The sequence below is a fragment of the Colossoma macropomum genome, unplaced genomic scaffold (genome assembly GCF_904425465.1).
Source record: "Colossoma macropomum unplaced genomic scaffold, Colossoma_macropomum, whole genome shotgun sequence".
Classification (NCBI taxonomy): Eukaryota; Metazoa; Chordata; class Actinopteri; order Characiformes; family Serrasalmidae; genus Colossoma; species Colossoma macropomum.
The window spans coordinates 280,096-307,372 of record NW_023495514.1 but is presented as its reverse complement, the minus strand read 5'-3'; the positions used below and the strand labels follow the sequence as shown (position 1 = coordinate 307,372).

General features: G+C 37.5%; 1 protein-coding gene across 1 annotated transcript in view; it reads right to left on the bottom strand.

The window, feature by feature from the left end:
• The window catches only part of moxd1 (monooxygenase, DBH-like 1), a 37,264-nt gene extending 14,210 nt beyond the window's left edge, over positions 1-23,054 (bottom strand). The window contains 7 exon segments of the mRNA XM_036562737.1: positions 305-471; positions 1,235-1,337; positions 1,902-2,081; positions 9,385-9,468; positions 9,656-9,823; positions 13,068-13,214; positions 22,719-23,054. Coding sequence (XP_036418630.1) covers positions 305-471; positions 1,235-1,337; positions 1,902-2,081; positions 9,385-9,468; positions 9,656-9,823; positions 13,068-13,214; positions 22,719-23,054 — 1,185 coding nt within the window.
• Positions 23,055-27,277: the final 4,223 nt, after the last annotated feature.

Sequence of the window (27,277 nt, the reverse complement as noted above, 5' to 3'; positions counted from 1 at the left end):
ATATAGAAAAAACAAGTAAAATACATTTAAATTATGCCACTGTGCAAACTGCAATGTTCTCTATAAAACTGAATACATTTCATCCAATTTTGTCTGCACTTTTGTCATTTTTATAGGCAATATATGCTTGTTTAGCCTGCCTCATAACTCTAGTGTAAAATTAAAGAAGCAAACTGAAAGCCAGACTAGTCTTGGCTGATCAACTACATTTGGGTAAAGGGGAAAATTGTGTACATTGTTTTTCTATTCTTTTGTCTAAGGTGTAAACAAGGAGTATCTGCCAGCATGTCTGGGCATTTGTTACCTCCTGCAGGCACTCCTGAGTGCAGTGTCCCTCAGTGATGTAGTCCTGCATGCCGGGAGGCAGCATGTGGTAAAGGCTGACCCATACACCTGTTTCAATCACCCCTGCGTCATAGGTCCGCAGCCTGGGGGTGTAGTACAGGCGCAGGCCAGAGCTATCCACCACTTCTGAGAGACAGAAGAGAAAGAATGAAAACAACTGGCGCTCAGCATGTGACTCCAGTTAGAAATGTAACTTTATAAGAACACACATGGCAACAATGGTCTTCAACCAATGGAGGGTTAGGTCTTGGAGCAATTGGAATAAATAACAGCGTGTCGTCCATAACGATAAGCAACAGTACTGATGATAGATGTAAACAGCATATCCAAAAATAACCAATAGCAGTGACATGACACTAAACTAAGTTTCCTTTTACACAATAAAAGTCCTAGTTTTGAGAACGGTACCTCCTAACACTAGGCATATTCAACCTAATCCAAACTAGGTGCAACATGAGCTAATGTAAGGCTTCTAAATGAACAATAAGAACAGTGTGAAACAACTAAGAACAAGAGCAAGAACAATGTAAAAATAAGTATTCTGAAAATATATATAATGCATAAAAATAACACTGCTAATGAAACAGACTGAGAACAGTTTGCATTATCCAAATGTGATCACAGTAGCAGGTCCCCCCAGGATAACACTGCAGCTCTTCACAGGGCATTCGATTCCCCACCTGGGCAAGAATATCATCCTATACGAGCAACAGTACTTTGGCAAGACTTCTAAAACTGCTTTTGCCTACGTATGAAACAAATAAAGTTGCTCTGGATATAAAATGTCAAATGCATAAATGTAAGTGTACCATTCTCTCACTTCCAGCCACATTAGCATTTTTTGTGGCCAATATTTGTACTAGACAATGGCTGATCCATAGTACTCTACCTGTCTGTAAGGCTGGATTGTCATAGTGCACCTCCATCAGCACATAGACTGGATCAATGTCTGTTCCTATTGACATTCCCACATGTACCGGATAAGTGAACCCCTGCAATAGAAAAATGTTCCTTTTTAGCTTGTTTACAGAGTCTTCACAACAATTTGATTTGATTACAATTCTTTAGGAAATTATCTCAAGTTTAAGCACAATTTGATTCCATTTGATTGTTTTAGAAAGGTGTGCAGAAATATGATGGAATATATATAATAAAATCAAGATAACAATTTTTTATGATTCAGAACAGCCCCAGAATTTTAATTTTGCCTGAAAATAAACTCACATTATTGTAAAAAAACTGAACATCTAATTAAAAAGCTGTAACTTTAACTTACGTAGTTAATTTTTTAAACTTAATATGTTTACAGAATATAAAACACAAATTATTCATCTGTTAGTATTAGAAGTTCAATGAACTCAAAATTTCATGTCAACCAAGTTCATTACCTTTGTATAATTTTTTTTTGTGTCAGTGTTCAGATCATCCCTCACAATGCATTGATGCATTACTTCACGGCTAATAATATCACCAGTAATTAGCCACTTTAAGATGCGTAAACATTTTAAGGTTTTTAGTGTACTTGCAAGGTAGAGAAAAATGACAGGATACCATACCTCCCCACCAATGGCCCAAGCGAAGATGACAGTTTCACAGGTGGTGAAGGAGTCGGGCATGTTGGGATGGAAGCACTCATGGCCCATGTCCAGTTCGCTCTCATTCAGTGAACTATCACACTGGTACAGCAGAATGTGGTGCACCAAATTCTCATGGCCTTTCTGGATCAGCGGCTCAATCTGCAAGCAGAGCAAATGCACTTTATGAAGAAAAACAGGAGCAAGCTTCCTCAATTACAGTTACAATGCTGCTTCAGAAAAGTAGTTTTGGAGTTGACTTTTATAGTATATAGTATGAGCTGATGATACTGTATGTTTCGATAAATAATTACAATAATGCTACAACAATTTAACAGTAGCTATACAATAACAGGCTACTGTAGGTCAAATTCATAAGGCTCTAAGAACATGACATAAGCCTTTCACGACAGGTGACATAAACCTACATGAACATTTATAAAGGCTTTTGCTAATAAAGGCAGTTGTCATAATGGCTGATGTGGTCAAATTTATTGTCAAGTTGACATAAAACCTGTGTCAAGGTTTTTACTGATATAATGTTTTGTCATAAAACTTTTTAAATTACATGAAATGACATTTGTACTCAATGTGGAATTCTTCTACTGACGTATAAAGCTTTGAATGGCCTTGCTCCTCAGTACCTCAGTGACCTTATTTCCTATTATCAACCGACACGGCCACTGAGATCACAAGGTGCTGCTCATTATTAGTACCCAGAATTAATAAAGTTACGTCATGGGAAAGAAACTTTTCATACAAAGCCCCCCAGCTTTGGAATAGCCTACCAGTCTGTGTTCGGGACTCAGACACAGCCTCCATATTTAAGTCTAGGCTAAAAACTTACCTGTTAGTCGAGCTTTTGGTTAATTTCTTTTCCTGTTAGAATAAGGTGCAGATCTGTCCTACGGTAATCTGGGAATGTTGGTACCGAACTATCTATCCCCCTTATTATTATTATTAATCAACCAGTACATTTTCCCAGAATTCAACACGGGATGCTATATAAAACTGTAAAACACAGGTAAAGTATCATACTGACTTGAACGCAATACTTTATTGAGGAAACTTCCGATAATGTTTAAAGTGCCGATTAGATTATATAATCTGTGTGGGCCAGACAAACTTTTCGGACAATTTACAAGCTATATAGGCCAGGCAACACACTCTGTACAGGCTGAAATTGCGCCTCTCTGTGTGGGTGTGTGTGTGTGTGTGCAAGGCGGGGGCCAGACGAGCGAACTAAAGTTGGACCTGAGCGCTCTGGAATAGGAAATAAGGGATTTTGGAATTAGACTCTCCTCACAGTCGGGGATTCTTTTCTGTCCGAGCAGGAATTCTAAATAAAAGCCTTTCCAACAGGCTGATCTGTGTGTCTTTCTCCAGAGGGTTTCCGCTCAGAGCAGCGGGACGCAGGACCAAACAGTGGCTGAATAAATATTCAAACATCTCTTTATTTCTCTTCCTCTCATCTTATTTGCGCATGGGGAGCTGTTTCAGCTCTGAGGCTTTAAAAACCTGATGAATCGGAGGAGACAAACATGCAACTGAAGTCTAATAAAAGAAATAGACATCAAAGCAGCACTAGTATGTATCTGGGGCGTCCTTCCAGTTTACAATGTCCTGACTGCTTACTTCTATGTTATGTTTTTGTTAATCTGATGGCAGTAGCATGAATGTGGGATTTAATGGGATGGAAGGAGGTAAAAGAAGCAGAAATAATTTTTAATTTTTTTACCCTTTGAAGTCTCCATTATTGCCAGTGATAACAAAAGCATGGTGTAGTTCATTATTAAATGTTTCTCACTCATAACTCTTTGAAAAAAGTGCAGAAATACAGTAAAAAGTGCAGATTCTAAACGAGTGGTGGGTGATATACCAGTTGATAATGCTCCTCAGGTGTGAGCGTTGTCATAATCACCCCAAATATGCACAGATAACATGACGTACAAAACACGCTAATGCCATCATGTTTAGTTGAGTGGCTGAGTCATGGATGGTCATGTTTCAAAAGAAAAAACAACAGATCCTTGATCACCTTTCACTTTCTAGTCATTTGCATCTACAAAACATCTTTGTTTTTAAGGTAGCAGACATTAAGGGCCGGCCAGTCTTTCGGGGTTAGCCTTAGCCTAACCTGGACACTATGCTGTGCTTCTTCTCATACCACCTGAGAAGCCACCTGACTCGGTCTGCTGCATCAGCAGACATTTGGGTTGAAGGCTTACGTGCAAAACAAGCCATGGACCATCTGGTACTGAAACCACTGTAACTGTAATATTTTCCAGTTTCTGGCAGTGTCTGACGGCCGGAGATGAAAGTGTGTGGGATGCACATGTAAGACAAATGACTTAAGAAATTCAGCTAAGCTTGAATTTCCTGTTCCACCCTAAATGGTATAGCCGTCATGCTTCCTGGTTCTCATTCAGAGTCTCATTCCGTTGCGACTCCACTTTCCAGAATCCCTTATGTGACTCCACCAACCAATATCAAATCTCAGTCAACTGAGCATTGATTATCATCACCTGCAATTCTATGTATATATTCTATGTATATAAAGGTATGTTTGCACCCTGTTTTTGCAAAGTATTGCCTCTGTTTCATCTGCGCATACTGAGCCATTCCCTTGTTTGACAGCTATTCTGTGTACAACCTTGTTTTGTTTCTCATTAGTGATTCTTGGATTTGTCCCTTTGGCTAAGTCTAACTGTGTTTGCTGTTTGGTTATGACCTTCACTTCTTTATCTGACTCAGTTATCGTCTTCGCCCATATCTTATGTTTTGTTACTCTGGTTTCTGAACTGGTCTGGTGTTGACCGTGTTATTTAAATAATTGTCCTTTTAATAAACTTTCCAGTTTATCTTTTATCAGCGAGTTTCTGATGTGTCAACCCAGCGTTATGGCAGCTGTTGTATTCAGGCCTTTACACGTGCAAGTATGTTACTGCTGCTTCATGTAAGGTGGAGTAGAAAATTCGAACACAAAGCTGCCACAAACAGACCAATTTCAGCTTATAAAAATAAATAAAGCCCGCACAGGGCTAGTATTAAATAGCAATATTGACACAAGTTTATCCATATGTTGTTCCATTTTTTATTTACTATTTTGCTCAATAAAATATATCAGATTTACTTTGATTATTAAAACTATTTTTATTAAAAGTGAAGTGGCATCCAAGAATAATAAACCACTGTTAACCTGCTAATGATAAATACTAAAACTCTCAGAAATGTTATAAATATACCATGATCTGAAGTTTTGGACATACTGCCCGCTACTATTCTAAACTTTCAATGCATACCACATTTGTGCTTGAGTTCTTTTTTATGGTTTGAATTTGGTTAAATTTTTATTGTGCATTCTTTACACTTTTGCTAATTTTTACAAACTAATGGAAAAAAAGTCAGACTCAAAGGTCTCACTACAAAATTAAATATGTAAATATGGTGTAATAACATTTGAATAGTGTAGCACAATGAAAGTAACATCTCTCAATTAAGATGTATTATCCACTAACATATCGCTGTTGTTGGAAGAAAAGCTCGTATCTCCAAAACGAGACTTTTTTCCAAGTGATATTGGGCCGTTTCTTTTGGTCAATTTTTCATGAAATTTACACACAACATATTTTCAAACAATGTCAAAAACTGAAAAATGACAAAAATGGAGATAAGAGGTTTTCTTCTGACAGCAGCAATAAGCATCTACACTTTAAACTATAAGCATCATAGAATCACAGAATCAATGTTGATTTTACATTATAGAAAAAAGTGATTTGAAACTTTTCAACAGTGCTGTAAGCTACAAGAGTGAAGAATTATAGTGGAAACCTTAGAGATCATAGGTTAATATCTGTAATTCCGTGACATACCACTGCAGTAACAGATGATAGAAATAACAATAGCAAACTTATCCAGGACTTCTGCAGCTCTAGGGAAAACAATATTTCCAAAAATGAAAGCACATGAGCAGATGTCTTTGCAAGCCCTCCAAGTATAAACTTAATAAGGACAAAACCCAAGGATGGAATGACCTGACTGTGTACAATGATACTATGATCTGAATATAGACAGCGGGGGCACTGTGGCTGGGATTTTCCACTTCCAGCAGACCGTCCATCCCACATCTGTGCGGTGGACAGCAAATGGGAGGAAACGAAGGAACACACTTTCACAGTGTGTGGTAATACTGAGAGCCAGCTGCTTGTCTTTGGCTTAAAAAGCTGTAGAGGCAGCCTGCTGGGATGGGTTCTCTGGGGTTTGTCGTGGGGTCAGTGGGTTAGGCCAATGTGTGGTTGGGTCACATCAATTAATTTGTACTTAGCTTATTTGTATAGTGTGGAAAATGGCAACAGATGCTCATGTCATATTTGGACAGGATGGCTAAGATGAGTTAAGAGTGAAACCAGTCATAATAGCTATAAATAGCTATGTATAGCTATAAATGACAGATTTATAGACTCATAACTGAATAAATCACACAATCAAGGGGTAAGAATAATATTTGATATGTGGTTACACTAGGTTATAGAGTAAAATTAGACTTGAATGAACTTCACACCTTAAACCCTTTGAACCTTGTATGCCTACTCACCTCCAGTTGTGCCATAAAAGTCTTAAGAGCATGACTTTCTGGTTCCATCTTGAAGGTGGGAGGAACTTTTGAAAAGTTATAAAGGCTTTGGGGTGGATGTATGAGGGCAGGGGTTACTCTGGGGATGGTCAGAGGATCAATGGGTTAGGCCAGTGTGAGGTTGGGTCACATCACTAAATTCATTAGAGCATTTTTGCATAGTACCAAAAAAACAGAATAGCTTGGTTTGAACAACTGTTTTAGCTCAAAAGCAAGATTTTCTGGTTTAAAGATGAGGAAAAAACCCTACTGATGATGCATTTTGAAAGGAACTTTTGAAAAACTACAAGCGTTTGTAAATATTTTGGTGCAAACTATTGATTAGCCTCTACATCAGTGGTACTTTAGTGGACTTCTTTATTGCCCAATGGTTGTTTGATGTATTTGTGCAGTGCACGCTGGGTATTGTATTGATGGATGACAACGCACACAGGATACAAAATTGTGAATTCTGTCAAATGATGAGTCTGAGGGATGCAATACAACATATAACATAACATGGCAAATAACATATCAAAAGCTAGTTTCATATTGAAATGGCCCTTTAAGATTTGGGGAGTTAACATGTGCCTTGGAGTTACAATTAACCACCTAAAAGGTAAAATATTCACCCCAAAAAGTCCATACAGATTCACTATTCGTCCCAACAGACACTCTCAGTTAAAGGACAGACTGTGGACTCTTTGTGTGCATCTGTTCAGCCCTTTAACCGCTGAATGGGTTGCACTCATGACCTCTCTAATAGTGGACTACTGTACTCTACTGTATGGCCATAGCTTAAGTGTTGTGTAATGCACAAATAAAGACTGACTACAGCCATGGAAACTTGAATGCCTGGTTCTTCCATGATTCAAAAGTGTGAACACTTTTGAAGATGATGGAGAATTAACAACCCACGGTTATCATAAAATATATAAACATTCCAAAATATACAGTCACCGTCAGTCACGTCTGAAATGATTTAAGCTGACACTTTCATGTTTTTGTCCTGTCTTTTTTGTCTGGTGATGAAAATCTCCCTGCTTTTAATTATGAATGTTTGAAAAGCTCTGTGTTTTGAGAAAAGCTGCTTAATCACGGTGGGAACTTGTAATTTTACAGATGCGTCATCTATAAATAGTAGCTTCTGAAGTAATAATAAGCAGGTGAGCCTCAGAGCAGACATAAGGGAGAAAGAAAGAGGGTAGAAAAAATAGAAAGGGATCTTTGAGCAGCAAACAGTGACTGATAAGTCAGTTAAAAACAAAGAAAAGAATCTGAAAAAAAAAAAAAAGTTTTCAGTTTTTCAGTTAATTCTACCGGTCTTATTATGCTGATGGGGCCATTGGACATCATATATCAGAACTAATAAACTTCTTCAAGTACATGTTAATGTATGTTACAGTTCAAAAGTCAGAGACCACCATTCATTTACTTAATTCCCACCAAAACAACCATTAAGTACAAGTTATTCATTTTTCAGTGTTAGGAAAAAAAGCATAAAACATATTTACAGAAAATTACAGAGAAGCTTCAATTGTAAATATAACTTAGTGTTTAGTGTCTCCACCTTTCATCTTTATAACTTCTTTCATTCTTTTAAGGAGACTTGCTTTCAGTTTTTGAAATAAATCAAATCACACCTCCAAAGTTCAGTGCTAGAAGTTGGTTGCATTTTCTGCTTCTGACATTCCAAATATTCCCAAACACATTCAATGATGTTGAGATCTGGACTCTGGGCTGGACAGTCTGTTGTTCTGAAACCATCAGCAGCTTCTTTGTTTGATTTCCGTATTTCCCTTTCTCTGTAACTTCTTGACAGCTACACATCCTTTCAGACCCATAGTGCTGAGTTGTCGTCTGACAGTGGAAGGATGGACAGAAACACCTGTGATTTTTTTCAGATCTGAAGCAAGAGTGGAGCTTGATTTTCTCCTCTCTCAAAGATCTGACAGGGGACAGTTTTGTTGGTCTACCAAGTCTTATATAAGAGATCATATATCTGATCTTCTCAGAAACTTTATTTGGAGTGGTCCTTTTTGGATGATTAATAAGCTCTTAACAGATTATTAGTAACACATCAACAACATATCTATGAAGTAGCAGTAGTGAAGCATCTAAATACATTGAAGCAAATATCTTGAAGATGTTCTGTTGATACATTACTTACATTAAGTAGATGTATTGTTAATATGTTACTTTCACTGTGCAAAACCTAACCTTTCCAGTCTTACCCAAAACCTAACTTTAACCCTGGCCCTAATCCTAACCCTAACCTTAACCTCAACCCAAAACCTATTCCTAACCCTCATATGTTTTTGGCATGTTAATGAGAGTCTATTGAGTGTTTGTTTCATCTAAAAGAACCACTCATAATAAAGTGTCACCAAAATATCTACTGAGAAAATGAATGAAGGCTGTTTTGACTGGAAGTATGAAGTAAATGATGGGTGATCTCTAAAGTTTGCATATTACTGTATCTTTCTGACAATTCAACGATCTGATCTTGGTCAGAATATATGCTCATGCATGTTGAGAAGCTGTTGCACTGCATTTAACAACAACAGCTGAAACAGCCATGTGAAGCTCCAGTAGTATTATTGCTGTTCCTTTTGACACATTTGATGAATTAGTTTAACCAGCGTAAAGCCCTTTGCTTCACAAGTCAAGTCATGTCAAAGTTTATTTACATAGCGCCTTTTACAACAGGGGTTGCAACAAAGTAGCTTTACAGTAAACCCAGGTCCAAGTCCCAAGCCACAACCACTATAGGAAATGAATTAATGAGCTATTGACTTTGTCTTAAAGTGTAGACTCACTGGGCTTGAGTCAAGTAAGAAAACTCATACTCACTCTGATAATATGATGCTTCTTCTGCACCTCTGGCATTTTAAACATTTGACACCAGTACGTTGTGTCCTTGTCAGGTACTGGAACCTGTCTTAGGAGGAAAACAGATCACCTGAAATGAAGCTTTCAGATTGTTTACACTTAAACACTTAAGAACACTGCAATCAAACATGGTATGATGTTTCTTGGGAACCTACTAAACCATACTTGTTTCATCCATCATCTCTACTTCTTCTCCATCCCTTCCTAGCACACTTTAGTTCACTTTACTCACGTTAACGTTCAGCAGGTCAACGGTGGCTGTCTCAGGTGGAACCTTTCTGCTGGTTCCAGGGTTTAGAAAGCGTAAGCTCTTCCTCCCTCTGTTTATGCCATGGTACTTCGGCCCTGAAGGCCCCACATCTTCACTGTGGAGCGCCCAGATCACCCGCATCGTACCACTCTGGGTGGAAAAACAGCATGGGAGGTTATAGAATTAGTGACACGTCAGCAAATGTCTTGGTAGCTCAAGCTGATCTGAGCTGCTGTTCATGGATTTAAAATGATGTCTTTCTTGAGCACGTCTTAATATAAATCAGTGGTTCCTAGTTGTGGTCCTAGAGTACCCCCGCTCTGCATACTGTATTGTATGAATTCACACATTAAGGACCCATTGCTGAGCCATATCAGACAATGCTGTGGACTCCAGACTTGATTCTCCCAACATCACAATGAGCCAAAGATCAGATACTACTAAGTGCAAGAGCCAAATTCCAAATTCCAAATTTCACCAGTGTCTGTAGGTTGTAGATGTAAATACAGGTGCATGGAACACATGGATAATACAAATAACTTCAGAATTTTTTATGTGAAACAGCGAGCCACCCCATGCTTATGCACATGTGTCATATTTTATCTGTATATTGTTCAGTTCTGTTTTTATTTTTCTGTACAATAAAATGTATTCAGATTTGTCAGAATAATAATAAACCCATATTAACCTGCACTAAGGACATGCAGTGTCATTGATGTGAAATACAACTCTTATGAAGCACCTAAATGTACTTAAGTGGTATTGGCACCACCTGGAGTTCTCTGAACATGTGCTTCATTTGGAAGATATAAGACTAAAATCTGACCTTTTTGTACAAAGATGTTAACAGTGGTCAGTGTTGCAAATGTATTTATTTGAATAGTTTCCTAGAAATAGTGCAGAATCATCAATATTTCCTTTGTATTTCTCAATGTTTTACTATTCTTTGTTTTCAAAATCTCATAAAAGACTTAATTGTCATATGCAAAAGTTTGGGTGTCTCTGGTCAAACGATGTACACATCCTCTACAAAGAACTAACTTCTGCGCATTTTAATCCACAATTACAATTTATTTGCTGAACTTAACATACTGAAAAAAGTTTTTTTTACCCAATATTTTAAACCTGTTTACACATTGAAAGTCATCTAAACATATAATTTGACACAGACCTTCAAACTTTTGCAAATATTTGCTTATGAATAACATGCTAATACGATGAATTGTTAATGCAAATAATTTTTTGAATGCCATTAATATATTTTCCAGTACCATTTTAGAATAAGATTACCTTTCTAAGTAGTTTATAAATCATTTACATTTAGTTTATTAATAGTTAATAATTAGGTCATTAATACTTGAAATCATATTTCAGATTATAATAATCAAATAATACACTGTAATAACACATTAATAAAAAGGGCAAAAGTTAGCTGTTATATCTGATGAAAATTAGTATCTGATGAAGCTGACAGGTTTAATGCTGACTGATGGAGAACACTAAGTAAGAAAAGTAATCCACAAAATCTGTGGTGTGCAAATCAAGTAAATCATATTTTTAAAGGAAAGCACTACAAACATATCAAATGTTGAAACTGAGAAATGTTATTGTTTTTTTGAAAAATATATGCCCCTTTTGAATGTGATGCCAACAATTGAGATTGTTGCTGTAGTTTTGAAAGTGAAATGTTTTCCATCCTTGTTTGATATAGGATTTCAGCTGCTTAACAGTTCAGGGTCTCCTTTGCAGTATTTTTCATTTCATAATGTGCAAAATGGTCTCGGTGGGTGACAGGTCTGGATAGCAGGCAGGTCAGTTTAGTGCCCGGACTCTTTTAATATGGAAGCATGCTGCTGTAATACATACAGAATGTGGTTTGACAATGTCTTGCTGAAATAAACAAGGCTTTCCCTGAAAAAGACATCATATGGATGGCAGAATATGTTGCCAAAACATGTATCAATTGTTCAGTAATAGATACAATAACATTTTAATGACATTATATATCGTAGATGATGAAAAGCAAAAGTTCTTTGCTATTTTACTTTGAGAAACTTTATTCTTGAATTGTTGCACTATTTGATCGTGCAGACTTTCACAGAGTGGTGAACCCCTCCTCATCTTTACTTCTGAATGACTCAGCCTCTCTGAGATGCTCTTTTTGTACCCAACCATGTTACTGTCCTATTGCCAATTAACCACCAGGTGTTTTTTTGGTATTACACAACTTTCCCAGCCTTTTGTTGCCCCATCCCAACTTTTTTAGAAGGTCTTGTTGGCATCAAATTTAAAAGGGGCAAATATTTTTCAAAAAACAATAAAATTTCTCAGTTTCAACATTTGATATGTTGTCTTTGTAGTGTTTTCCACTAAATATAGGGTTTAAATGATTTGCATATCATTGCATTTTGTTTTTATTTACATTTTGCACAGCATCACAACTTTTTTGGAAAAGGGCTTGTATTTTTCTGATCTTTTCATTGCCTTGGATGAACAGATTGCTTGCATTGGTTCCTAGTGGGCGGCTGATTTAATTGCTTTTCAGAGTATTAAAATTTCCCATGGCAGTTACTCATGAAGCATTGCATTACAGCTGCCAGGAAATACATGCCTGTATCTACATCAACGCTCAACATCTGACTCAGATCATTATTATCATCTGCACTCTTCAAAGTCAACTAGTGTTTATTTTAAGACACTTAAGATGCTAAATCAAATCAAATGAACAGCTTAACAATTAATGTAATACAATTAACTGGTAAGTCAACTGTGAGCATCAACCATTCGACAAGCCATTTGAAGATCCATAGGAATGATACTGACTGTGATTGAAATGTGCCATTCTAGAGAAAGTTACCAAGTGAGAATTGTCACAACAGTGGTGATAGGAACAGGACATTCTAAGGTTTAATGGCTTTAAAAGCTTTCTCACAGGAAACTATTACAAGAAATGGTCTAGAAATTAAACAGATATTTTATGGAGTAGAGATACATTGCAAGTCAAAGGAAAATATATTTTTATTCGATAAAACTGTATGTATCTACTATTTTGCATGTATTAACATTACCTATGGAAGCTCAGAAGACGTGTAGGTACACTGGCCATTTTGGAAAGTAAATAAAATGGCTATATTTGTGTTTGACAACACTGGTTCCTAACACCACCACTGAGAGTCCCTAAGTTTCTCAACAATGAACCAAAATCAAACTACTCTGAATGACACTGTTTAAATCTCAGTGATTATGTTAAAAATTTGAAAAATCAATGTAATTTAACCTGAACCTAAATTATTCAAATGTTTCATATGAGTTGGCAAACAACAGCATAGTGCTACAATAATAGACAAAGGTTCACAGGCTGAAGTGGAGGTGTTATGAGGTCATTTTCACCCACCGTGATGTCTCTGTCTTTGGGATCGCAGGTCTGCAGGTCTCTGCTGAAGGCCAACACAGTGTGTGTGTGGTTCTCTTTCCCATACAGCAGCTTGTAGCTCTGCACCGGGTCTTTATGGACCACCCTGCTGCTATCTGAAAAGTAGTCCTGAAAAAGAAGCACTGGAATAAATTAGAATGGTGCAGAAAAGTACGGAATATCGCGTAGCTTTGTATGAAAGTACTGTGATACAGTCAGAGATTTAAATTTCCAGTGAAAATGGCCATTTGTACATGGTATTCATGCTTTCAGGATATGCTTCTTAGCATAAGATAAAGAGAAAGATAAAGAGAAAATGAAGCTGTTAACAACCCTGCAAGAGCTGGTAGACCACCAGAACGGTCCCCATCAGATAAACAGTGCTTAAAAGATTTTATCCTTGAGAAAAGGGGTAGGCAATATGGTGATTTTCTTTTGGTTATCATGATAAATCGTGAGACAATACACTTATCGTGGATATCATCAGTACTTAAAGAGTACTGAATAACAACAAAGTGAGTGTAATTAGGCCAGTTTAATCTGAATTTATTGCAGTTTGTAAAACATTGATTAAAAATCATTGTAGTTGTACACACTTAAAAAAGATGGTTCTTCAAGGATTCTTTAGTAAAGACAATGTTTTTATTTAGAACCATGACCCATGCATGATTAAAGGGTTCTTTCCATCATGAAAAGTTTCTTCAGATTGATGGAGATCGTGTTTTGCATGGTTTTATATAGAACTTCCATATAGCACCAAAAAGGGTTCTTCTACTGTTACAAGCTTGTCATCGTAACAATAGAAGAACCCTTTTTGGTGCTATATAGAACCCTTTTCAAAAATGTTCTATATAGAATCATATACAGCATCATATACATTTTTGCCATTTTTCCCACCCCTACTAGAAAGATCCACTCTTGCTTCAGATCTGAAAGAAATTGTGGGAGGACAACTCAATGCTATGAAAAGTCTGAAAGCATAGCTGTCAAGAAGCCCTCAATGAGAAAGAAATAGACAACAAAGAGGAAAATTTGTAACACATTTGGGATTACTTAGATTGTGAAAAGTAAAAAATGCAACCAACCTCTAAGACTGAACTTTGGACTTGTGGAAAAAATATCCTGAAAAACTGAAAGCTGTAATAAAGGCAAAGGGTGGATACTAAATGCTTAAAATAATTATATTTAGTTGTTGGGGCTTCTGTGTGATTTCACGTTAAATATATATTTTCTGTTTTTTTCCCTGACACTGAAAATAAGTAACTTTAATGGCTGTTTTGACTTGAAATCCAAGGAATAAAAGGGTGGTCTCTGACTTTTGCACACTTGCACAACTTTGCTTCGTAGCTGTTCTCTATTACGCAGGTGTGTTTCAGGATGGAGCATGTAGTCTAGTCTCAATTCTCGGCTTTTGTTTGGCTTGTGTGCTGTTGGCATCAGACTCAAGGATCAACTGGAGTAAAGCTGCCTTTCATGAGGCTGAGACTCATAAGAAGTCATTATAGCCACATTAGATTTTAGGCGTCTCACAGCATTTTTGCTTCAGTTTCTGGTCGACTAAGGAAGACCATTATTGTGAAAGATCAAAGAATCATTTCATTTATAAGGAAATGCAATGGTCAGGAACACCCACCAAAGTCTAGGCAAAGATGTGAAAAATCCACTCCAGAACCCCAGGAGATGGAAAACCCTGCTTAGGAATAAAGGAACCCAGTTGATGTTTGTTGAAAGTGCCAAAAGGAGCCTGCATAGTTCTGGTACGAAGTCTAATGGGCTGATTTTTCAAATTTGAACCTGTACCAGAGCTGTAAGCAGTGGGTTATTGGACAAAAAGAAAATGCCACATTTCAGTCTGTGAGAAAGTATAGCCTGGATATGTAATTTTTGCGTGTTCACTGATAATGTGACCGCAGATCGAGAGACCGCACTGAGAATTTTTGATTGCAAGGCTAAGCTGGCCAATTACATCATCCAACTAAAATCCAAAACTCTTGATGAAGACTGAGTGGAAGGGTAAGTGTCAGCAAAACAGCAGGAAAGATAGATGGCTAAACCACAGACTGAACATTAACAGGGAATGTACCCAGAATGACAGAACATTGCTACAGATTGGGTCAATAAGGTCTGGTAATCAGTGGTGGATCTAGAAAAAACTTTCCTTGGGTGGCAAAGGGGTGGCAGAGAGTGGAGAGGGTTAGACAGTTGTTCCATTGATTGGTAATAGCGGAACAACTCTTCTATTAAAGGTGCAAACACTTGACCCAAGGGGGTGGAAGCCAATTTTTGGGGTGGCATCTTGGGTGGAAATTAAGAAATTAAGAATTTAAATGAAACATTAAAATTTTTGGCCAAAACTGGACCCGAAAAAGAAAAGACTGCCAATTTACAAAATAAATAAATAAATAAATACATAAAAAAGTATTACAATCATTAAAGTATGTAGGCTACAGTATACAAAATCCACTGTCCTTGAAAAACAGAATGGTTGGTCATCCAAGGCAGTGATTTCCTGTATGTCTCAGTCATACTCCACACTTTGGCACTGTCATTTGTGACAGTTTTTCATCATTTCAAAAACTCAAGACACAGATGCCATTAGCATGCTAACAGGGGGTTTCCTTTCTGCTCCTTATGTTTCACTGCATTCTCCATATTTAATGGGATGTTATGTTTCAACTTTTAATGGAGAGGTTTGTGGGTGTTGTTTTCAAAGAACAGAAATTATAAATGTCCCTCTTATGTCCCTCATAGAAACTGTGCTGTTGATCTGCTGCTGCTCAAACTGTTTGAATCCATCTGTGCTGCCCAGCACAGTAGTTTAAAGGAACAGCATTTTTACTATTACTATAACTCAATTCTCAATTCTGCTTCAAATAATGCCAATTTTCTCCTAACACAATGAACTTAATACATTTTAAGTATAGCACAAATATATTTCATGGTTTTACTGTTTTTTTAGCTTCTGCATTTGACCTTATATAATATCACTTCAACCATATTACATAATATTGACATAGCCGACTCATAGACATGTCAGATATCATATGCTGTCATGAGTTATGTCATGTTACTATTACTGGTAAGTAATGGTAATATGACCATACTTGCACCTACATCCACCCACTTTAGGTTATCATCATTTATATACAGTATATAAGTGGTCTAGGATGAATTAATAGGCCATTAACTTTCATTCAATCTTAATGGTCATTGTAGCCTATTACATATCCTATCTCAAATCCAAAGTGCTGGCAAAACAACATCATTGTCCAGCTTCTGCTGGAGTCCACTGCATACCCCAGATGTCTCATGTTGTTTGTGTGGGACCACATCTGGTGTATACTTGATTTCTACATGGACAGGGGCAAGGTCTAACTCAAGCTGTGGAAGTAAACATCCACTTCCCGTGGCTATAAGAGCAGTCTCTGCGTTAGTGGAGATGGGGAGCCATTTTTCAACCACCCCATCATGCCACTGTCAGAGTTAAGTGCACTTTGAACATGAAAGTTTGAGATTCAACTGCTGCTGATGTGTCACTGAAAGACCAAGGTTCAATTCAGAATGTGGTTGGATAGGTTTAGAAATCATAAATTATCATCATTTCATGTTTTCCCTGCTTGAACTCCTCAAGAGCTCAATGAGTAGCTGATGAGCTTAAGCTAGTGAGCTAGAGCAGGGGAAATCAGACCACCACCTTAGAACTGATTTGCAGAATTTGGAGTCCCACCTTCCTTAGTTATTCCTTAGTGAGTTAGTCTTAGTCAAATTTTCAGCTCAGTCTACCTGGCAGCACTCAAAGCACTTTTGCTAGCAGACTAAGAAGGGTTAGTTCTACAAAGAAACATCTGAAACGTTTCGTTCAAAATTAAAATAGATTTAAAAGATATGCTTGAGAACTGACAAAATGTGAATGTTGGCCAATTTGAAGCGAACAAAAAGCACATTTACCTTAGTCAAACCTGGAAATGGTAGACACCCCTTCAGTTCACCTAATACTAAAGCTAATGCTGTAAATAATCCCTTTAGACAGCAGTGTTAGATGGTGATCAGGACTCATCATCTTTTACATGAGATGTTTCGGCAAACTTAGCATGTGAGCACTGTCCAATCCTGGCTAATCTGACTGATTTATTGAGCTGTCAGCAGCAAAGAAAAGCTAACTAGCTAGCCAACTGACCTAACATTGTTCTGTAATGTTATTTAACATTAGACATCATTTTAATATGATGTGTACCGATTAATAACATTACAGAGCAATGTGGACTATATGGCCACAAATGTATATACATTTTAGTGACCATGAAATCGTCTGATGCAGCTGACCAAGTTAGGTAGCTTTTCAGGTAGTACGAGAGGAAACAGAAGTGCAGCGATCACCTTATTATTATGTTGGGCTAAGCTAACCTCAAAAGACCACCCATTCCTTTATGAGCGCTGCCTCGAAAACAAAGTGGTCTACTTCAGATGCAACAGACGTCTCTGCACTACTTACGTTACATTATCTACACTTATGTGTGGCACACCTGTATAACAGTTATGATAAAACTCTGTATATTGCCCACTCCTAGTTTAATTGAGTGGCATAGAAAGAAATACATTTTTGGTAGACCTGTGAAAAAGTGGATAGGCCAGTTTAGTAGATACAACTTCCAAATGTGCAAATATCTGGCAATGTCATTACATCAGGCTATAGCCTATTCATGACAGCATGCTGTCATCACCCTACATATTACAACACTATAACACTTCCACACCTACCATATGCTGGTAATCAACCAAATTACTGTATTCACATAAACACAACAAACACTGTGACATTCTTGGTCCCACTTTGTATAAAGTGTCTCTAATAACTGTGTAGTTACACAGTAATAAAACACCAGTGACTATTCACTGTTACAGATGGATTACAGTAATACGGCTTAGGTAAATTCATGTTTATCAACTTCAGTTTTTACTGAACATGTAATTACACATGTTCCTTGCAACAAGTTACCGAACGGTCTTAGGCCAGAACTTTGGTTATCATGTCACAACACAAGCACACTCCTACAGCCACATCCTGTGCAGATGCAAGTCACCCTTTTTCATATGTGTAACATATACATAAATGAAAATATGCTGTTACAACAATATGATACACTTATTTAATAAGAAGTGGAAAAAACTGAAGGTGAAACGTATGTATTTACATAAGCTCTACTACTGTAATCAATCTGTAAAAGCAAATATATCACTAGTAGTTACATTGTTGTTGCATGTGCTTTGTGTAACTACACTGTTATTAGAGACAATATTAAGTGGGAGGACAATCTTTACTATAAAGCACTTTAAAGTCTATAAAGTAACTATTTAACCATAAAGTTCTTTCGCCACAGCCATGTTTGCCCAATGAAGAAGAAATAAATCATACAGTTAAGATGTGCAAAGATGAGCTCAAACAGCATGGCAGACGTACAAACCTAAAACTAGTCATTAAGGCCAAAAACATGCTGCCACAGCAGGCATAAAAATGTTCATAATTCATTCATGTCTTATCTTTGAAGTATTGTTGGATGTTTGCTTTGACATTTTCACAAAGCCCATTTCAGTCTTTGTTGTAAAAGACAACTTTCTCACTTTTAAATGTCATAATACAATGAAAGGTAAATCAAATTTCACTAACTTTAAATCGGTTTGACAAATAGTTTTTCCCTTATCTGATTAGGTAGGCCTTAGGGGTTGTGAGGATTAGTCGACTAGTCAGCTTGTTGACTTTACTGCTCAGTGATGATACTTTCAACTAGATGTTGATGAATTGCTGATCATGTGATTATGACAGCAACAACATGGATACCTCAGAGAAGACTACAACCTGGTGATTTCAGGGTTTGTATTTCTGGTTTCCTGAAGGCTAGCAATGAGAGTCCAGAGCACATCACGCTCTACTGACCTAATGTTCTAACATTTCTTCACCAATCTACAGTACTTCAAAGATCAGATATTGAGCGCCATTATATCTAGTTGTCTGAAGGCTACAATAAAAAAGCCATGTGTCGCTGTAGAGAAGTCAGTTACTCTTATTGTCGCTGAATTATGACTTTCTAAATTCCTCTGGATCTCTGGATCTTAAAACCTCAGGTGAGTATCTCAGCAAGGCCAACTAGGGTGTGCCTAAGTTAGATACAAATTTGCACAATTCCCAGGGTCCATATCTCTGGTTCCCTGAAGGGTAGCAATGTGATCCAAGGCTCATTGGAAAGGGCACATCATGCTTTACTGACATGTAGAGTTTGGCTTTGTCACAAATTTTCGCTTGTTGCAAACCATTGCCATCCCCTGAGGTTTTATACACAATATCATCAGTGATTAGTCAATGTCGACTCGACTTTCATCACATGACTGTCAACTTTAAAAAATCTGAAGTTGTGAAACCCCTAGTAGGCCTATGATCAATCTGATTAGGCCCAGGCACCATCCTCCAGATGATCAGGATATCATGTGTGAGGCATTGCATCTTCCTCAGTAACATCTTTTCACATTTTCTAGCCTTCTCACTGTTGGTTGTATGCCCGGCTAGCTAAGTGGGTAGAGCATGAGACTCCTAATCTTAGTGTTGTGGGTTCAAGCCCTACATTAGGCGTGTCTTGTGATCACTCTTTATGGCATTTCACTGGCTCTGTACCTGTACTCTGCACAATGACAAAGAAGTTGAATGTAATGTTTGTTTTGAACAGTACTTCCCTCACCTGGTGGTTTAGAGATGATAGTGATTGTCAATTATTAAAATTCTCAAACATGACATGCTGTATTGCTTCATACGGTTAACAGAAACCTTGACACTAGACCATATACTTATGTGGGAAATAAGAGGAGGTGTGACTGCAATATATTTACTTGCGTGCTCTGTAGTCAGAGAGATACAGAGGCTGTAAGATGTGGCAACAGTTCAAGCCAGCACTGTCTGTGATCCTCTGGCGCTGTGCGAAGAGTGTTTGATGGCAATCCAGATCACAACGGGCTGGCTTCCTCATTTTGATCATTGGGCTACTGTTGGAAAGACCTCCTTTGATAGATTTCTGGAGGGCATTCAGAACACCAGTAAATTAAGTCTGCTTTAAAGGTGCTTGTTTGAGTTTTATGAGGTAACAAAAGTGGTTTTATAAAAGACTGTGGGTGTAAAATGACTTGCTTTGAAAACGTAGAAGGTAAGAGCATAATAACGGGTCTGTTTGTTACTGATCTGGACTTTTAGATCAACTCATTGACTATCAAACTGAAAGCAGGTCTTTAATTGCAAAGTCATAACAACATACGCTCTTCGCAAAAAAGGGTTCTATATAGTGCTGAAAAAGGGTTCTTTCACTCAGAACAATAGTGGAACCCTTGTTGATGTGTATCAGACCATTTTTAAGGGGGTTCTTTAAAGAACAACTGGGTTACATCACAGAGAAGAACCATTTGGCCATGCAAAGAACCACTGATGCATTCAAATGGTTCTTTAAGTGTTCATGGTTCAATGCCTTTATTAAAGAACCCTTGTAAAACCATTTTTAAGAGTTTTTTAACACTTTACAATTTCTCTGACTCTTTTGGCCTTTAAAGTGATCTGTAAATATTGTTAAAGTTTCAAAGATAACATTCACTTCCCAGTCCACAATAGAAAAAACATGCTGCAATGTTGAATTAATTGTTTCTGTGATGAGAACCAACTCATTTACATATATCCACCTAGTCAGCCTATAGAAGCCTTGTGCATTCATATTGAAGTTCTAAGTGTTTTGAATGACGCACAGTTCAGGGCAGCCAATAGAACTGAGGTCGTTCACATATATCTGTCTTTTGTTACACGGTAACAAAAACAGCCTGTTTAATTCTAATGAATAAATGATAAGGTTGGAAAACGGTCATTTTGGGTGCATAAAACCACAAAAATGTCATAAGACCTCAAGGGAAAAAATAAAATGCAAGAAAGAAGGATATGGGCCTTTTAAAGGGAATCCCACTGATTTTTCAAAATTTCTGCACAATTACATCATTAAGATGTAAATTAAGTCAATCAGAGTGGTTTGACATGAGAAACGTATCAAGTCAGAACTGTTTACAGTGGTGGTGATAGTGACCAGACATCTGAAAAGTTTAATGCCTTTAAAAGCTACATCACGGAAAACTCACAGAAAATTAGAAAAGTGCATTTTCTATATAAAAAGGCAGAGTGGCTGTGCAGCTTAAGCAGTTCCCAAGTGATTGCTAGGGTGTTGCAGAATGGTTACTATCGTACTTTAGATGGTTGCTAGGTGATTGCTAGGGTATCCCAGATGGTTGCTAGGTGATTGCTAGGGTATCCCAGATGGTTGCTAGGGTGGTGGTAGGTGGTTGCTAGGGTGTTACTAGGTGGTTGCTATGATTGGTATGCTAGGTGGTTGCTAGGGTTTTGTTAGGCAGTTGCTATAGTTCCCAACTTGGTTGATAGGATGCTACTAATGGATGAAATAAGTTGGGTGCACAAATTCTTGCCATTTGCTTCTATGAGAAAAATTCATAATTTAACAAAGTTTGTACAAAAATCATACGTCTGATCCAAAAGCTATATACAAGCATAACAATCCTGATCAGACCGAACATTCCACATTTAAAATGGTGTTGATACCTCTAAAACTGCTGCATGAGTTAGTGGACAAAAATCTGGCAGAAAAAAAGAAGAAGATGAATATAAATCAGAAAACAATAGTGTTGCAATCACTAATGATTACTTGAAATGGTTAGGAATATGTTGCCTGAGAATGTATTTATTTATTTGCCTAAAATGTATTTTTAAAATCATGGCAGAGAGGTGCATGCAGGGTGCTGTAAGGCAAAATACCCCCCCCCATCCCCCCCCCAAAAAAACAAAAAACTTTTTTTTTTTTATCAGAGCCTTTTTTCATGCCAGATGCCGACATTACAAATCTCACTGTGTGACGAATAGACCAAAAGAAATTGCAAAATATTTTTTTTAAGTTACGTTAACTTACATCAACAGCTAAGACATTCTTTCCTTCCTTTTTCCTTTTTTGAGATTTTATCAACATAAAAACTGAAGTAAATGAATGTAAATAAATAGTTATATTTGTGTTGTAGACATTGACACTGGTTCCTATCACCACCACTGTAAAGAATTCAGAGCTGGTAATTTCTCCAAAATGCTACACTTCAACCTATCAAACAAATCTGAATTACTTTATTTACATCTTAAAGATTAAATTAGGCAGAAATTTGGAAACAACAATGGAATTCCCATACAATAACATAAGAAATATGCATACAATGTAAAAAATATGTCAGTTCAACCAAAAATGTGCTTTGTGTGATTACAGATTATTAGAACGAATGAAGATGAAGAAGAGCATATTTTTTTCATGAGGGTCAATCTCTAATTGATTGATCTTAATTATTACATTGATAATGTGCATTAAAGTGACAAAACGCCATATTAACCATTTACCATATTTACCATAAGACTGTGTTATTCTTATTACCTATTATTATTATAGTAATAGTATAGAGTTTAGAGTTAATATTAGATGCCAATTGTCGTACTGTTGATGGTAGTGATGGTCAGTGCCGCACAGAAGTTAATAACATAAGTTAAGAGTGGTCAGCGAGCGGACTTACATGGAGGTAAGGTATCCCATTGGCAACACCTCCAATCACAAGATCAGCTGAAGCCATGGCGCCGTTTGGAGACAAGCCAAAGCCTATGTAGCCCATCGTTTCCGCCTCGATTTCAAACGTGATGCTCGTCTCATCAAACTTCCACTTCACTACGTATCTCCCACCGGCGTCCAAGGCGGCGGAGTGCTCGAACCCGTGTCCTCGAGACCTCCCCGAGCAGAGCAGGGTCGCGAGCAACACCGCAGCGCCGAAAAGCCCCTTCTCGCGCATGTTAAGGAAAGTAAGTCGCCCCGTCCGAAGTGAAACCGAGAGAAGACCAAGGCGCTTTGGCCGCATGAAGCCGCGCGTCCAGCCAGCTCGAGCGCATCAGAGGCGACTGCTGTCCCTTCGCGCGCAGCCACGGGGAAAAAGAACAAGCTCTTCCTCCTGTCGGTGGAACTGTCGTGACTTGCGCTTTTTGATGCCTTTGAAGTGAGGCGGCGTGTCTCGCCCTCGCGCCGCTTTGGTCTGCTCTGCTGTTTACTGTCGCTCGTTCCACCTTTGGCTTTGATGTTTCGCGCGAACGGCTCTATCAACGCGCGATGTCGAATTCCAACGGTTCTCAAAACTTAGTTTAAAACTTTTTAAAACTGGTCAATAGTGTCTCAGTTTAAACTCACTTTGGTCACTTTAACGAGTCCATATTCTATACTTGTCCACTTATGATGTCTGTTATTTTATGTAAGAAAAGCAGCCATAATTCATTTTGTTCATGACCAGTTTCTACTATGCTTTAAAAAGAAGGTTCTTCAATTGTTCTGTGTTATTTAGAAACATTGTGAAATGGAAACATTTCTGACATGGTTCATTGTACATGTTTCTGTATAGAACATTTTTGAGAACCTTTTTGAGAATGGTTCTATATAGTGCCAAAAAGTGTTATGCTATTATTGCAATGTCAATGCTTGTAACAACTAAAGAACACTTTTTGGTGCTATATAGAACCAATCTCATACAGGTTCCATATAGAACCGTATGCAATACATTCTAAATCAGTCTGAAGAATGATTTCACCATCCAAAGAACCATTTAGGTGTATAATGGTTCTAAATAGAACTAGTGCCTTGACTTAATACATTTCAGTAGTTCTGAAATGGTTCTTTAGATTGATGGAGAATCGTTGTACATTGTTCTATTTAAAATATTTTTAAGAACCTTTTTGAGAGTGGCTTTACATAGTACCTAAAAGAGTTCTGCTATTATTACAATGTCAATGCTTGTAACAATCAAAGAACTACATACTATACATTCTCCAACAATCTGAAGAACCATTTCACCATCAAAGAACCATTTCTGAAATAGTTCTATATAGAACTCATGGTTCTAAGTAGAACCAGTGCTTTGACTTGATACATTTCTATAGTTCTGAAATAGTTCTTCAGATTGATGGAGAACCATTGTAAATTAACCACGGTAAATATATGGAACCATTTACAATGGTTCTATATATTGAATCGATCACCATCAATCTGAAGAACCATTTCACCATGCAAACAACCATTTAAGCATGAAATGGTTCTATAGATCTTAAGGTTCTAAATTGGACCAGTGCCTAGACTTGATATATTTCAATGGTTCTAAAATGGTTCTTCAGATTGATGGAGAACTGTTGTACATGGTTCTATATAGAACATTTTGATAACCTTTTTGAGAGTGGTTCTGTATAGCACCATAAAAGGGTTCTGCTATTATTATAATGTCAAAACTTGTAACAATGGCAGAATCTTTTCTGGTGCTATATACGACCATTCTCAAAATGGTTTTATATAGAACCAAATACAATACATTCCCCATCAATCTGAAGAACCATTTCACCATGCAAAGAACCATTTAAACATGCAAATGGTTCTATATATAACTCATGGTTCTAAATAGAACCAGTGCCTTGACTTGATGTATTTCAATGATTCTGAAATGGTTCTTCAGATTGATGGAGAATTATTGTACATGGTTCCACACAGAACATTTTTATGAATGGTTCCATCCATCATCCATCCATCCATCATCTAAACCGCTTATCCTTCTGGGTTGCGGTGGGGTGCTGGAGCCTATCCCAGCTGTCATAGGGCAGAAGGCAGGATACACCCTGGACAGGTCGCCAATCCATTGCAGGGCAGACAGACAGACAGACAGACATACACATACACACTCACACCTAGGGGCAATTTAGCACGTCCAATTGGCCTGACTGCATGTCTTTGGACTGTGGGAGGAAACCGGAGTACCCGGAGGAAACTCACACAGACACGGGGAGAACATGCAAACTCCACACAGAAAGGACCCCTGGTCACCCGGCCGGGAATTGAACCCAGGCCCTTCTTGCTGTGAGGCGACAGCGCTACCCACTGCGCCAGAATGGTTCCATATAACACTAAAAAGACTTCTGCTATTGTTACAATGACAATGCTTGTAACAATAGAAGAACGCTTTTTGGAGCTATATAGAACTCAAAAGGGTTCTATATAGAACCACATACAATACATTCTCCATCAATCTGAAGAACGATTTCACCATGCAAAGAATCATTCAAGCATAAAATTGTTCTATATATAACTCATGGTTCTAAATAGAACCAGTGCCTTGACTCTTTTTAAATTTTAATTAGAATTTTCTTTGTATTTTCTTATTTGTAAAGCACGTGGAATGGCTGCAGTTTGTGAAAGGTGCTATATAAATAAACTTGTCTCACCAAAGGACCCTTGAAGGACCATCAACCAAGTGCGTACCAAACATGCTGCTTTTGTTTCTGTGCCTTTTTCTGCGCCGGCAAAAATGAAAAATGTAACAGTTGCGGCATCTGTTGTAAACATGCCTACTTGCCTCCTACAGTGGTTAAACATTAGACTCAGGAATGAGGTTTTCCAGTTTAAAGACTAGGAAAACCACCTTCTGATGATGTATCTTGAAGGTGGATGAAATTTTGAAAAAAAAAAAAAAATACAACTGCTTGGTGGATTTCTGTGGGCTGGCTGTTTGAAGTTTTTTACTAGCTGGCAAATCTGGAAGGAAGTCAGATATCACATCTGTATTTAATAGCCACTGTGGTACATTAGTGGACTTCTTTATTGCAGTGTGGGGGGTTAAAACTACTCGTATGACGTACTTGTGTAATGCATGCTGGGAATTGTAGTGAAAGAACACTGAACATAAACACAAAGAGGATACAAAATCATGAATTCTGTCAAACGTATGAGGTTGAGGGATGCAGTGCTGCCCTGCAGAATACATACCATGACAAATAACATTTTGAATGCTAGTATGAAAGACCATAGTGGTCATTTTGCTGGTATATAGTAGACTGCATTTCATCTGCACAGGCTCTTTTTTCTGCTATTTCAGCAAGTCTGACATTTTAGCAGTCTTTTAGACAACTGGCAGATCATTTATCAAGTTCAAAATAAAAATAGCAATAGAATAGGACATAAAAACCTGACAAATATGTTATAAAGTTGTAATAGGCTGCAAATATGTGGTAAACATGATGCTATATCTTGAGAAAGATGTTTTATTGCTCTTTATATTCACATGTGGAAGTAACTCTTTTATAATTCAGTGTTTTTCACACAGTAAAATACTGTTTATGTTAATTAGAAGAAATTTGAATCAAGTTGGCTTGAGAAAGCTGTTATTATGGAATCCCAGGTGGTTGCTAAAATGTTACTGTTATCCCAGGTGGTTGCTAAGGTGTTGCTAGGTCATTGCTAGGCCATAGAATCCCTGGTGGCTGCTAAGGTGTTTTTAGGCTATAGTATCCCAGGTGGTTGCTAAGGCATTACCATGCCAGTGCTATGGTATCCTAAGAGGTTGCTAATCTGTGTGCTAATACGTATGTGAGTTGCGGCAATTAGATTAGAATTTTCTCAGCATTCAGCCATTCATTTCAACTCTTCTATTTCAGGTCATAAATCAGTTATAGGGCCTTTAAATATGGACTTAGTTTTAAATGTATTTTGATAAATGGGTTATAGTGGCCTAATTGAGATTAAACCTCATTTCAACCATCAAATGGGTTCTGAATGTTTAAAAGAAGTGGGTTGTTCAAATAAACAGTTAAATAAATAAAAAGTCAATTAAAAACGCTTTACTTGTTTACTGTAAGACTAGAGTGGATGCAAATCTGGTGGAAACCTCACTCCTCGAGTCAGATATTACAGTCATGTTAGGACTCGCCTCGCTTTTAGGACAGTTAGAATGTGTTTACGTTGGTGTTTGCGTGCATACATATGAACACATGATGAGTTGCCTGTAGCTATGAACTGTCATTTTCATATTGGACAAAATAGCCCAGAGCTTGCTAGTCATCATGAAGATATTCAGGACTTTCCAGCTGTATCTCTGTGCTCCTACGCCTATTGTGATTATTGTGTTTGAAGAAGAAAGGTTAAGTGGATGATGACTGTAAGCGATTTAACAAATGCGTTCAATGCAGAAATGAAAAGGGTTTTCAACAGCAGCTCTGGATTTTGTTAAGAGCTTTTGACGTGACCATTTCTCTCACTGATGAAAAAAGTTGTGTGCTT